The sequence below is a fragment of the Felis catus genome, chromosome A1 (genome assembly GCF_018350175.1).
Source record: "Felis catus isolate Fca126 chromosome A1, F.catus_Fca126_mat1.0, whole genome shotgun sequence".
In the NCBI taxonomy this organism is placed as follows: Eukaryota; Metazoa; Chordata; class Mammalia; order Carnivora; family Felidae; genus Felis; species Felis catus.
The window spans coordinates 178,207,751-178,219,899 of record NC_058368.1 but is presented as its reverse complement, the minus strand read 5'-3'; the positions used below and the strand labels follow the sequence as shown (position 1 = coordinate 178,219,899).

Here is a 12,149-nt window from a genome sequence, read left to right as displayed (position 1 = left end):
GCATTAATAAGCCTCATCATCCTGCCTTCCCTGGTGTTTCTTCTGGCCAGTTCATTCCCAGCCAAGTTTCTTCAGCTACATCACATCACTCCCATCCATACCAGGAAGGCTGCTAAGTCCAGTCCCATCCCTTCTGCACTCCTCCAAAGCCCAGTCAAGGCCCCTTATCCAGACTAGAATGCCTGACAAGGGGCAAGGATTTTGTGGCAGGGGACTAGGAACTAAGAGTATCCAATCCTATCTCCTAACCCCCCACTCCTTTCCCTGGCTAAGAGGCCAAAGCCTCTCACTGGTAATGCCAACACAGAATAGGTATATGACTGAGGAGAGTTGGAGGAAGACGATTATCATGGACTCTATGAAGGAGAGAAGTCCTTACATGATAAATATTAGCTCACTGTGATGATTAATTTTATGTGTTAACTTGGCTAGACCATGGTACCATGGTAAAATTCTATTCTAGTTGTTGTTGTGAAGGTATTTGGTATATGTGAATAACATTTAATTCAGTAAACTTTGAGTAAAGCAGGTAATTTTCCATTATGTGGTGGGCCTTATCCAATTAGTTGAAGGCCTTAAGGGAAAAGACTAAAGTGTCCTGGGAAGAAGGAATTTGGCCTCCAGAGCATATCAGAATTAAATCATTTTGGATAATTAAGAAGGAGCTATGAAAGGGGACTATCCAATGAGCATCCAGAGCATGCCGTGAAAGGAGAGGACCACCTCTCTCAATCACCTCCTACATGCGTAGCATCTTCTGGGCAATGCCTCATTTAGTATGTAACAATCCTCTGGGATAGTGTTCTGTGTAGAACTTGTCTGTGTGACTTGTCATGCATTTCTGCCCAGAGCTGCACGCACACAATCATGGGGCAGGGTGGTGCTTACTTGGCTTGTGCTTCACATCTGGCCTCGAGATCAGAATTGGCCCTTCTGTTCCTGATGCCAAGAGGGAATAATTTGCCTCCCCTCCTTGAGCCAGACCAGGCTGGCCCCTGGAGTGGATCAGGGAGAGAAGAGAAATATGCAGACACCCAGGCTCCTAAGATTGTGCAATATAATAAGAGAAACAGAGAAACAACCAGCTTGCTCAAGACTGCACTGGGGCAAACTTAATGACTAACCATAGATCACACATGGGTAGTGTATATATTGCCCTGGCGGGTATAGTTAGTTGGAAGCCTCACCTGAGGGGAGGATGCTTCACCCAGGAGCCTCAATCGGGACTCCAACCAGGCTCTTCACCGCGGAGCTTCCCCAGCTAGGAGGCTGGATGTTTGTGAGTACCCGATTTGATGTATTATGATAGAGGAAAGAAAGGTTTAAATAGGCAGAGAGGGAAAGGTTAGAACCCAAGGTCCCTGGGTGGGGAAAAACACATATTTTGGAACAATGCTGGGAGCTCTGATCACAGCAAACCACCCCTCAGACATAAGGTTCCTCTTAAGAATGTAACAGACACCACCTACTCCCTCTAGGTTCCCCTCAGGAATTTGACAATCAAAATACCTAACTAAAATAAGTAAACAATAAAAATTTACGTTATACAAGGCACAGTATGACCTTAGTCAGGATCCTCACGCAATGGAGTCCAGCCTATCAGGAATGGACAACCCAGCCCCTGGAGTGATCAAGCCAGTAAGAGTAGGACCTGAGAAGGAAGAGCAGGAAGGGAAGGGGGCTGACCAGAACCTTCTAAAACAAAGACCCTTGCCTATTGTCTCGGGCATTCACCTTCAATGCCCCCTCTCTGCAAAGAGAGCTTTCATACTGTTCTTACTTTCTAAACTTATATTCTACTAAACTTTTGCCTGCTGCTCATTCTGTGCCCACCTCTTCATTCTTCAAAGCAGTGAGACAACGAACCCTGGGTATTGAGGTAAAGAATCCTGCAACATTACTTTGGGGGCTCATCTGGGATATCAACGTCTTCTAACTGTAAGTAGAGAACAGCCGCACCCCCTCTTTTCTTTCTATCCTAAATACAACTCTCAAACCAAACAATGGGCACCTGTCAGCCAGATAAAAGCAAATAGTATGGCTACCATTCTCAAATCTCAGGTGACAGGCTCCTTGGGTCTCCTCCCAGCTGATCACCCAGCATAGTTGGGAACGTATGGTTATTTCTTTCAAGAATGACCCCTAGATGCACAGACTCAGGGGAGGCCAAACAGCAACTGAAGGGTCCTGACCAAGTCTACTCTCCGATGGACGCCTGAAGGCTGTCGGCAGAACCTGATCCCTGACCACCCATTTGGGTAATCGGAGGAATTCTCCTCTTCCTGGCTCTAATTTGTGTTTTAGCATCAATTGCGGGATGCTGGATTCACTGTGTGTTTGATGGAAATATAGAAGAGAATATACAGTACCCCTTCTTGTTCTTCATGGTCTTGGAAAAGAAAAATGGGAAGAACTGTGATTTTAACCAAAAGGGCAGGAGAGCACTCCCTTTTGAGTTGTTTTGCTCAAGCCCTGGTTGAAATTGCCCCTCCTTTGATCCAAAGCCTAGGAAAACAACAGTGATGTCCTCGCTGCTGACCTCCAGATGCTCCACATTTGTGTTGTTTCTGCCAGGTGGAGGAATGGGTGTCTGTGCCATATGAAGGACAGAGGACTATGGCATCTGAAGGGCTTTTACTGGGTACACGGGAGCCATTGTTCTACACTTAGCCCAGTGTATGTGACTTGTACCAATCTAGATATTTTTTTTAACTTTTTTATTTATTTAGTCAGAGAAAGAAAGTGTGTGGGGGAGGGGCAGAGAGAGAAAGGGGGAGAGAGAGAATCCCAAGAGGCTCTGCACTGTCAACATGGAGCCCGATGTGGGGCTTAAAGTCACAAACTGTGAGATCATGACCTGAGCTGAAATCAAGAGTCAGGTGCTTAACCGACTGAGCTACCCAGATGCCCTCAACCTAGATACTTTAAAATGGATACCCACATGGCTGGAACATATTTATGTGGGCATTGCTGAAAAAGGCAGGAGACTAGCCCCCAACTTTGGCTCTTCTAGCTCCCCTCAATGGCTGATTTTATCCTTACAAAAAATAGTTTTCACCAGCCTTTTGAAATATAAAGAGGAACAGTTTAATTATGATCAAAACGTAAATTACCATTGGGCCAAAATAAAATTAGTGCTACCTTTTACAACCAGGGGGGTCTTACTTGGTCTCAGTCGATACCCCCAAAGTCCCACAGGCCAGAAACAGAGGGGTAGGAGAAAGTGGGGAAGACAAGGTCAGCTCTCAGAGGTCGGGTCAAACCTGAGTGAGAGCAACCAATCCCAGCACCTTGTGAGACTGACAGGACTTTTGGCTGCCAGTCGCATAGCCAGCCAAAATGCAGGGCCAGGAGATGAGGTTTCTCTTGGCCAATTGGGGTCAGGAGATGAGGTTTCTCCTGGCCAGCTGTAGGAAACTGACATAAGGGATGCCTTTTCCTCTTTTTCCTATAGATGGGTAATTCTCCAACCAAGGTCAATACTCCTTTGGGATGCATTCTGAAAAATTAGAATGATTTTGATCCACAAATCCTGAAGAAAAAGCGACTCATCTTCTTTTGCACTGGGGCTCGGCCCCAATACAAATTGGAGGTGGAAACCTGGCCGCCGGAGGGAAATATCAATATAATACTATCTTACAATTGGACTTGTTGTGCAAACGTGAGGGGAAATAGGGAGAATTCTCCTATGTTCAGTGTTTTTGCGCCTTAAGAAAAAATAGAGATATGTGCAAGCAATGTAAGGTTAATCCTGACTTAGTGGCAACGCTTTCCAAAGTCCAGCAATCAGGAGGGGAAATAATCAAGGGCACCTTGCCAGTACCCAAAGCAGACCTAGAGATGGAGGAAGGGAAGCCTTCCACCCCCACCTCCTCCTTCCCAGGTCCTCGATCTATATATCCAGACTTAAAAACATGCACTTCTGCTCCCTGCTGCCCACTTTACCCAGGCAGTCCCCGTAATGTAACAGGCATGTTTCCTCTACAAGAAGCTGGAGTGCCAGAAGGAGACCCTCAGAAGGTCATCCTCAGAAGGTCATCCTCAGAAGGTGACTCAGGGAGGCACCACTATGATAAGATACAAGTACCTTTTTCATTACAAAATTTAAGACAGATAAAAGGGGATACTACATAAGTTTTCTGATGATCCAGGTAAGTATATAGAGGCTTTTCAGAATATTATGTATGTTTCTGAATAAACCTGGAAAGATATAATGCTTCTGTGGAATCAGACTCATAATGAAAGAGAGAAACATGGGTTTCTGGCAGCAGCTGAGAGATATGGGGATGAGCAACTCATTAATTATCATGGGACTGGAGGTCCTATACAGGGAACTTCCAGTCCCCTACTGGAGTTCAGGCAGTCCCATCCCAAGATCCTAATTGGGACTATGATAATCCCATTGGGGAATTGTGTCACTGCCATTTCTAAGCCTGCATTTGGGAAGGATTAAAAAGAACAAAGGGTAACCCCTTAAATTACCCTAAATTAGCCACTATTTTACACAGGATTAAAACCTGGTGGCCTCCCTGGAAAGGTTAAGAAAAGCTCTCATTAAATAGATGGCTATCTCCCCTAATACCTCTGAGGCTGAGATGATTCTAAAGGACAAATTTGTCACTCAATCAGTCCCCGATATTTGAAGGAAGCTGCAAAAATTGGCTGTTGGCCCAGAAGGGACCCTGGAGGAACTCTTAAGAACTGCCAATTGGATATATTACAACCAAGATCAAGAGGAGAATATGGAACAGGAAAGGAGGCTTAAGAAAAAATCTGAGGCCTTAGTTGCAGCCTTAGGTACTATGTCAGACCAGACTTCCCAAGATCCTGGCACCAAGTGCCATTTATGTGGCCGTTCAGGGCTCTGGACAACCGAAGTTGAATCCCTGTCAGCTCTGCCCCTTGTATGGAGACAATCACTGGAGATCTGAATGCCCCCAGGGACCTCGATCTGTGAGGGCTCAGATAACCAATGTCCCTGAAAGGCACTGAGGGAGTGGGGGCTCTTTAGGGTGGCTCCCCCAAACCAGCTACCTATCAGAAACCCAGAGCCTTGGATAACTCTGGAAAAAGAAGGGAAACCGGTTGATTTCTTTCTTGACACTGGAGCCACCTTTTCTGTCCTTCTTTCCAAAACCGGCCAACTATCCAAACATAGTGTAATGATTAGAGATGTCTCTGGAAACCTTATGACTAAATTTTTCTCTCAGCCACTGGGGTGCATACGGGGAGACTTGATTTTTTTAATATAATTTATTGTCAAATTGACTTACGTCAACACCCAGTGCTCATCCCAACAAGTGCCCTCCTTAATGCCCATCACCCACTTTCCCCTCTCCCCCACGCCCCATCCACCCTCAGTTTGTTCTCTGTATTTAAGAGTCTCCTGTGGTTTGCCTCCCTCCCTCTCTGTTGTAACTATTTTTTCCCCTTCCCTTCCACATGGGCTTCTGTTAAGTATCTCTAGATCCACATATGAGTGAAAACATATGATATCTGTCCTTCCTTCCCTGACTGACTTATTTCACTTAGCATAACACTCTCCAGTTCCATCCACGTTGCTACAAATGGCATGATTTCATTCTTTCTCATTGCCAAGTAGTATTCCATTGTGTATATGAACCACATCTTTATCCATTCGTCAGTTGATGGACATTTAGGCTCTTTCCATAATTTGGCTATTGTTGAAAGTGCTGCTATAAACATTGGGGTACATGTGCCCCTGTGCATCAGCATTCCCGTATCCCTCGGGCAAATTCCTAGTAGTGCTATTGCTGGGTCATAGGGTAGCTCTATTTTTAGTTTTTTGAGGAACCTCCACATTGTTTTCCAGAGCAGCTACACCAGTTTGCATTCCCACCAACACTGCAAGAGGGTTCCCGTTTCTCCACATCCTCGCCAGCATCTGTAGTCTCCTGAGCTGTTCATTTTAGCCACTCTGGGGAGACTTGATTTTTTCACATTCTTTTTTGATAATGCCAGAGAGCCCCCTCCCTTGCTAGGAAGGGACATTATGACTGAATTAGGGACTATACTGCTACTGGATCCAGGCGAGATAAACAGCTGATGGAAGTTGATACTGACTCATGAGTATGGGCTATACAAGGAGAAGCAGGCCAAGCCTTAACCACAATACCTGTCCAAACACACCTTAAGGATCCCACTTCTTTTCCATGCCGGAAGCAGTACCCTCTCAAACATATGCTGAAAGGGGGCTAATAAAAATTATAGAAACCCTAAACAAACAGAGACTTTTAAAGAAATGTGACAGCCCCTGTAATACTCCAATATTGGGAACAGCCTAATGGGGAATGGAGGCTAATGCAAGATCTACCCTTCATCAATGAAGCAGTGGTCCCCATCAGCCCCCCGTCTGCATAGTTCCAAACCCCTATACCTTGTTGGCCCAGATTCCACCAGCTATGAAATGGTTTACAGTCTTAGATTTAAAAGATGCTTTCTTCTGTAGTCCAATACAACCTGATTCTCAATTCTTGTTTGCCTTCGAGGATCCTATCAATCCGGCTTCACGATTAACTTGGACAGTGTTGCCTCAGGGCTTTCTAAGTAGTCCACGTCTATTTGGACAGGCCTTAACATGTGATCTTTTGGAATTTTCATCTGATTATTGCACTTCGCTGCAATATGTGAATGATCTCTTGCTTTGTGCCCTTTCTGAATCAAGTACACAGGCCGGTACCAAGGCCCTCTTAAATTTTCTAGCAGAAAGAGGCTATAAAGTCTCCCAACAAAAGCCCCAACTGTATGAGACCTCTGTTAAATATCTAGGATTAATCCTTTTGGAAAGCACGAGAAGACTAGGTTAAGACAGAATTCAGTCTATTGTCTCATACTCCCTTCTGAAAACTCTTAGACAACTGAGAGGGTTTTAAGTATTACCGGTTATTACCACTTACGGATATCAGGATATGGAGAGATAGCTCACTCCTTACCAACTAATCAAGAGCACACAGGCAGCAAATATTCACTTGCTGGTATAGGTGAGTCAAAACAAGCTTTTAGTTAGAAAACTTAAGCTGGCTTTGTTGGGCACCCCCAACCTTGAACCTTCCCATTGGAAATTCTTATAATTTATATGTTACAGAGAGAAAGGGGGTAACCTTGGGCATTTTGACCCAGAAAGGAGGCCCAGTACAGCAACCAGTGGGGTGTCTTAGCAAAGAACTTGATCTGGTAGCTTGTGGCTGGTCTGTATGTCTCAGAGCCGCCGTGGCTGTTGTCCTCTTAATTCCTGAAACTACAAAACTAACCCTTGGGCAAGACCTTACCGTCTATGCCCCACATAATATCCAGGGATGGATAATAGGTGGACAGCAGCCATCAGCTCATAGATAGCTGCCTTCTATGGTATCAGGCACTCCTGCTGGAGGGGCCTGCTGTGCATATAAAGACCTGCTCCTCTCTGAACCCAGCAGCCTTCCTGCCAGAGGAAGGTATGGAGCTAATACAACAAATCATACCCCAAACTTATGCTGCCCAAGAGAATTGAAGGGAAACTCCTATAGAAAACCCAGAATGGACCCTATACACAGATGGGAGTTCTTTTGTTGAGCAAGGCTCCAGAAAAGCTGGGTATGTAGTGGTGACTCTTCATAAAACTCTGGTAAGTGATGCCCTGCCATCAGAAACGAGTGCTCAGCTGGCCAACTTAGTTGCTCTTATTACAGCCCTAGAGTTGAGCAAAGATAAGAGAGTTAACATTTATACTGACTCTAAGTATGCCTCCTTAGTGTTACATGCCATTGGTATGTCAAGGAAGGAAAGACATTTTTTAACAGCTTCAGGGCCTCCTATCAAGTATCACCAGGAAATTACCAGACATTTATAGGCTGTTCACCAGCCCTTAGAGGTAGCAGTAATACATTGTAAAGGACACCAAAAAGGAATGGATGAGCTATCAGGGGACAACACGCTGGCTGATGACGCAGCAAAATTGGCAGCCAGATCTCAAGTTAGCCCCACTGTTGCCTCCCTTGTCTGGGATGGTTCTACAACTCAAGAAAAGCCCCACTACTCGACGGAAGGAAAACAGCAGGCATCAGAACAGGGTTACACTCCCCAGCCTACGGGGTGGTTACAGGCAGATGACGGCAGACTTCATTTACCGGCCACCAACCAGTGGAAGGTTTTAGAAACTCTACACTATACCTTCCATCTAGGTAGGGATGAAACCCTACAAATGGCTCAAAAAGTTTTTACAGGAAGGAATTTATTTTTTTTAATTTTTTTTTCAATGTTTATTTATTTTTGGCACAGAGAGAGACAGAGCATGAACGGGCGAGGGGCAGAGAGAGAGGGAGACACAGAATCGGAAACAGGCTCCAGGCTCTGAGCCATCAGCCCAGAGCCCGACGCGGGGCTCGAACTCACGGACCGCGAGATCGTGACCTGGCTGAAGTCGGACGCTTAACCATTGCGCCACCCAGGCGCCCCTACAGGAAGGAATTTAGATAAGACTATTGAATATATTACTAAACCTGCAAAATCTGCCAAAGAAATAACCCCCTTTCTCCTGCAGGCTCCAATAGGGTTTCTAAGAATTGGAAATGATCCCGGGGAGGATTGGCAAATAGATTTCACACATATGCCAAAAACACAAGGATATAAATATCTTTTGGTATGGGTAGATACCTTCACACATACACATTGGGTCAAAGCCTTTCCTTGCAGGACTGAAAAAGCCTCAGAGGTGGTTCAGGCACTAATAAATGAAATTATTCCTGTTTGGACTCCCTAGATCCCTTCAAAGCCATAATGGTCCCTCCTTAAATCCTTGGTAACTGAGGGGGTATCTAGGGCTCTGGGTATCGATTATCATCTGCACTGTGCCTGGAGGCCACAGTTCTTGGGGAAGGTAGAAAAGACCAATGAAAGCATCTTAGAAAACTGGCCCAAGAAACAATTAAGAACTGGATATTCTATTTCCTATTGCTTTGCTTCAGATTAGAAATACCCCTACAAAAAAGCCTAAGCCTTTTTGAAGTTCTTTATGGAAGACCTTTTCTTGTTAATGACTTGCTGGCCGATAAAGAAGTATTTTATTTGATGAACTATATAATTCCTTTGGCTAAATTCCAACAGATTCTTCAGGAATTATCTGCATGTCAACTCCAGGATGACCAGTCTCCTCTATATAATCCAGGAAATCAAGTATTCATGAAAACCCTTCTTTCTTTGTCCCCATCTCTAGAACCAGTGTGGAAGGGGCCACATATGGTAATCTTGGCAACTCCTACTGCTATCCTGGATTCTTCACTCTGGAGTTAAGCTGTGGTTTCTTCCATCAGAACAGGACAACACAGAGCCCAAGTAGACTTGTGAAGCAGGAGAAAGCCTTATATTGATCTTCAAAAAAAGGACACCACAGAATGAAGATAAGTAATGCAATATATTGGAAAATAATAATAATATGCCTATGGGGTTCAGGAACACATCCTGTTTGTATTCCACCGACCCCACCACTATTAGGGTTGAACGACGGGACCCCTTTGGTTGAGGCAGCTAACCTAACTTTTACAGAGGGAGACCGTGTTATAAAATATGACTTGGAATATGGCAATTTTACAATTTGGCATTGGGATAATAGCCATACCCTTAATTTACCTAAGGGCCAACCTTTTTCAGGTTACTTATTTATAAAATTAAACCAAAGTCATAAATATTGGGCTGAAATTTTGCCCAATAATGAAACTGGAAGGGAATTATATAACTCAAATAAAAAGATACATTGTATTGCCATAGATATAGATGATAAAGAAATTAAAAAGGTCCCAGGTTATGAAGACCGAGATATTGCGGCTGGATGTGTGACATGCCATAGTACTGCTTGTCCCCATAGTCTCCTGCCCTGCCAATGCGGCTGGAAGGCTAATAACACATTATTCTTAAAGGTCCAATGGTGGACCCAAGTGCCTATGGAAAACATCACAGTTAGACCCGGAAGGCTTTGGGAACCTTTGTGGCAAACCCAAACCACAGCCTACCTGGGAGTCTCCTGGATTTTGTTAAGTCTAACTTGGGACACCCAGAGGTTTTGGGTTGATACTTACTATCCCAATTGTTCCCACTCCTTAGATTTACAACGGAAACAACACCTATGGTGGATACAACAACACTGGCCAGAAAACAAAAAGATAACGAAAAAAGACCTTATAGGAGGGCTAGGAACAGGATTACGTATATTGGGGCAGGCGGAATTTGCTGCCAATGAAGAACAACACAATTTAGAAAAGGATTCCTTATCAAAAATAGGGCATGTTGAAGGAACTTTGTTTCAAGAAGAAGGTAAAGGATGGGAAGTTCTTTTAAAAGAAAAGGAGTCCATAGTAAGGTGGATAAGTAAGACCAGAGAAACCCTACAAAGACATTTCCAAACTCAAACCTGGGAAAGGGCATGTATTCTAACCCAGAAAGGATTGCTCACCATGTTAAATCAGATGGAATCTGAGGTGGCTATGAGACGATGGCCTACTCTAATGGATGCTGAAGTGGAAACTCAAAAATTATGGCCTATGTATGGAAGCCCCAAGTTATGGAAGATTATTAATGGGAGCTGTAACTTGAGGCGTTGCTTTTTAAAGGCACATGTGCCCCGGATGGACCATGCTAATTCATATCCAATAGTTCAGCTTGCAGGCATAGGGACTATATTAAATCAGACAAGGATTTTGCCAGTGGGGAGTCGATGGGCTGTAATGCCAAATGAGTCAGCTTGGGCTGCCATATCTCTTTCAAACTGTGAAGAGAGAAATAAAATCTGGCTGTGCCCTCAACAAACATGGAGCCCTGATTTCACTCAGGTCTGGCCCCTCGTCTCTATCCCAATAACCAATAGCATTTGGTACATGGGTAGAGGGAAGTTTTGCTGGGAAGGTAAACAAGGGGAAATAGCTGACACAGAGAGCTTTACCTGTGAGCATATGTATCATGTACTAAATCATACTGGAGTATGGTGCAACACTGGAACAGTTGGTCGAATACATTTACAAAAGAGTAACAAGACTTACAGTAATCTGGATATCAAAGATCAATCTTTCCTTGAAATAGAATTAAATATGCCTCATGGAGTTGTTCCTATGGAAACTGGATGGCCAAAGGAGGAATTGAGGATTGAGGGCCATGAACTAATTCGGGTGCTTAATTATTCTAATCAACAATATCACGAGATCGAAACAAATATGGAAGAGGGAGGAAAAACTATTGACAAATTCATAAAACAATATGACCAGACATGCCAGAGATATTTTGGGTGGCTACAATGCATCTTTCTTTCCCATGGTGTGGCTTCTTCCCTGGGAGGCATTGCATTTGGAATATTGATGCTTGTTGGTCTGATAGTCTTTTTATATGTCATTTGTAGATGCTGTCGCATACGCCAGAAAAATAAGACATCCAAGAAATTTTGCTAGCCCAGAGGTTCCAAACACCCTCCCATTATTTTAGACATCTGGATTGACCTCTGAACCTGCCCTGACTGCCCTTCCCCTGTCATCGCCCCCCTTCAGCAGGAAGCAGTTAAGATTGGTCGTCGTCCCAGTTCCTAATGGCAGTTAGGAGTCACGTGTTCAGAGGGGGAATATGATAGGGAAAAGATAGGTTAAAATAGGCAGAGAGGGAAAAGTTAGAACCTGAGGCCCCTGGGTGGGAAAAACACATATTTTGGAACAATGCTGGGAGCTCTGACCACAGCAAATCCTCCCAGGCATAGGGCTCCTCTTAAGAATGTAAAACACCACCTACTCCCCTCAGGTTCCTCTCAGGAATTTGACCATCAAAATGCCTAACTAAAATAAGTAAACCATAAAACTTACATCATATGAGGGACAATGTGACCATAGTCTGACTCCTCACACAATGGAGTGGAGCCAATCAGGAACGGACAACCCAGCACCTAGAGTTATCTGGCCAGTAAGGCTGGAACTTGAGAAGGAACAAAGCGGGTCGAGCAGAACTTTATAAAACAAAGACCCTTGTCTATTGTCTCAGGTATTCACCTTCGAATGCCCCCTCTCAGCAAAGAGAGCTTTCACACTGATGAGTGAGCACAAGGCAAGCTGAGGGCCAGGCCCAAGCTGGCACACCCCCCACTCAAGGTGGGATGTGTGCTCTTCCTCAGGCACTCCTGGCTG

The 12,149-nt window shown here is 44.4% G+C and overlaps 1 protein-coding gene across 2 annotated transcripts; it reads left to right on the top strand.

The window, feature by feature from the left end:
* Nucleotides 1-1,157: 1,157 nt before the first annotated feature.
* LOC109503008 lies at nt 1,158-11,847 on the top strand. 2 transcript variants are annotated; one of them, XM_019839074.3, is made up of 3 exons: nt 1,158-1,279; nt 1,851-1,938; nt 9,212-11,847. In XM_019839074.3, exon 3 carries the CDS (start codon nt 9,390-9,392, stop codon nt 11,427-11,429), a length of 2,040 nt encoding a protein of 679 aa, XP_019694633.2. In that variant the 5' UTR covers nt 1,158-1,279; nt 1,851-1,938; nt 9,212-9,389; the 3' UTR covers nt 11,430-11,847. The 2 variants fall into 2 exon arrangements, with proteins under 2 accessions (XP_019694633.2, XP_019694635.2); XM_019839076.3 differs by having other exon boundaries at nt 1,169-1,279; nt 1,854-1,938.
* Nucleotides 11,848-12,149: the final 302 nt, after the last annotated feature.

Bases quoted from the DNA above. Each gene is read 5' to 3' on its own strand.
- LOC109503008 (XM_019839074.3), top strand. From the start codon at position 9,390: ATGAAGATAAGTAATGCAATATATTGGAAAATAATAATAATATGCCTA.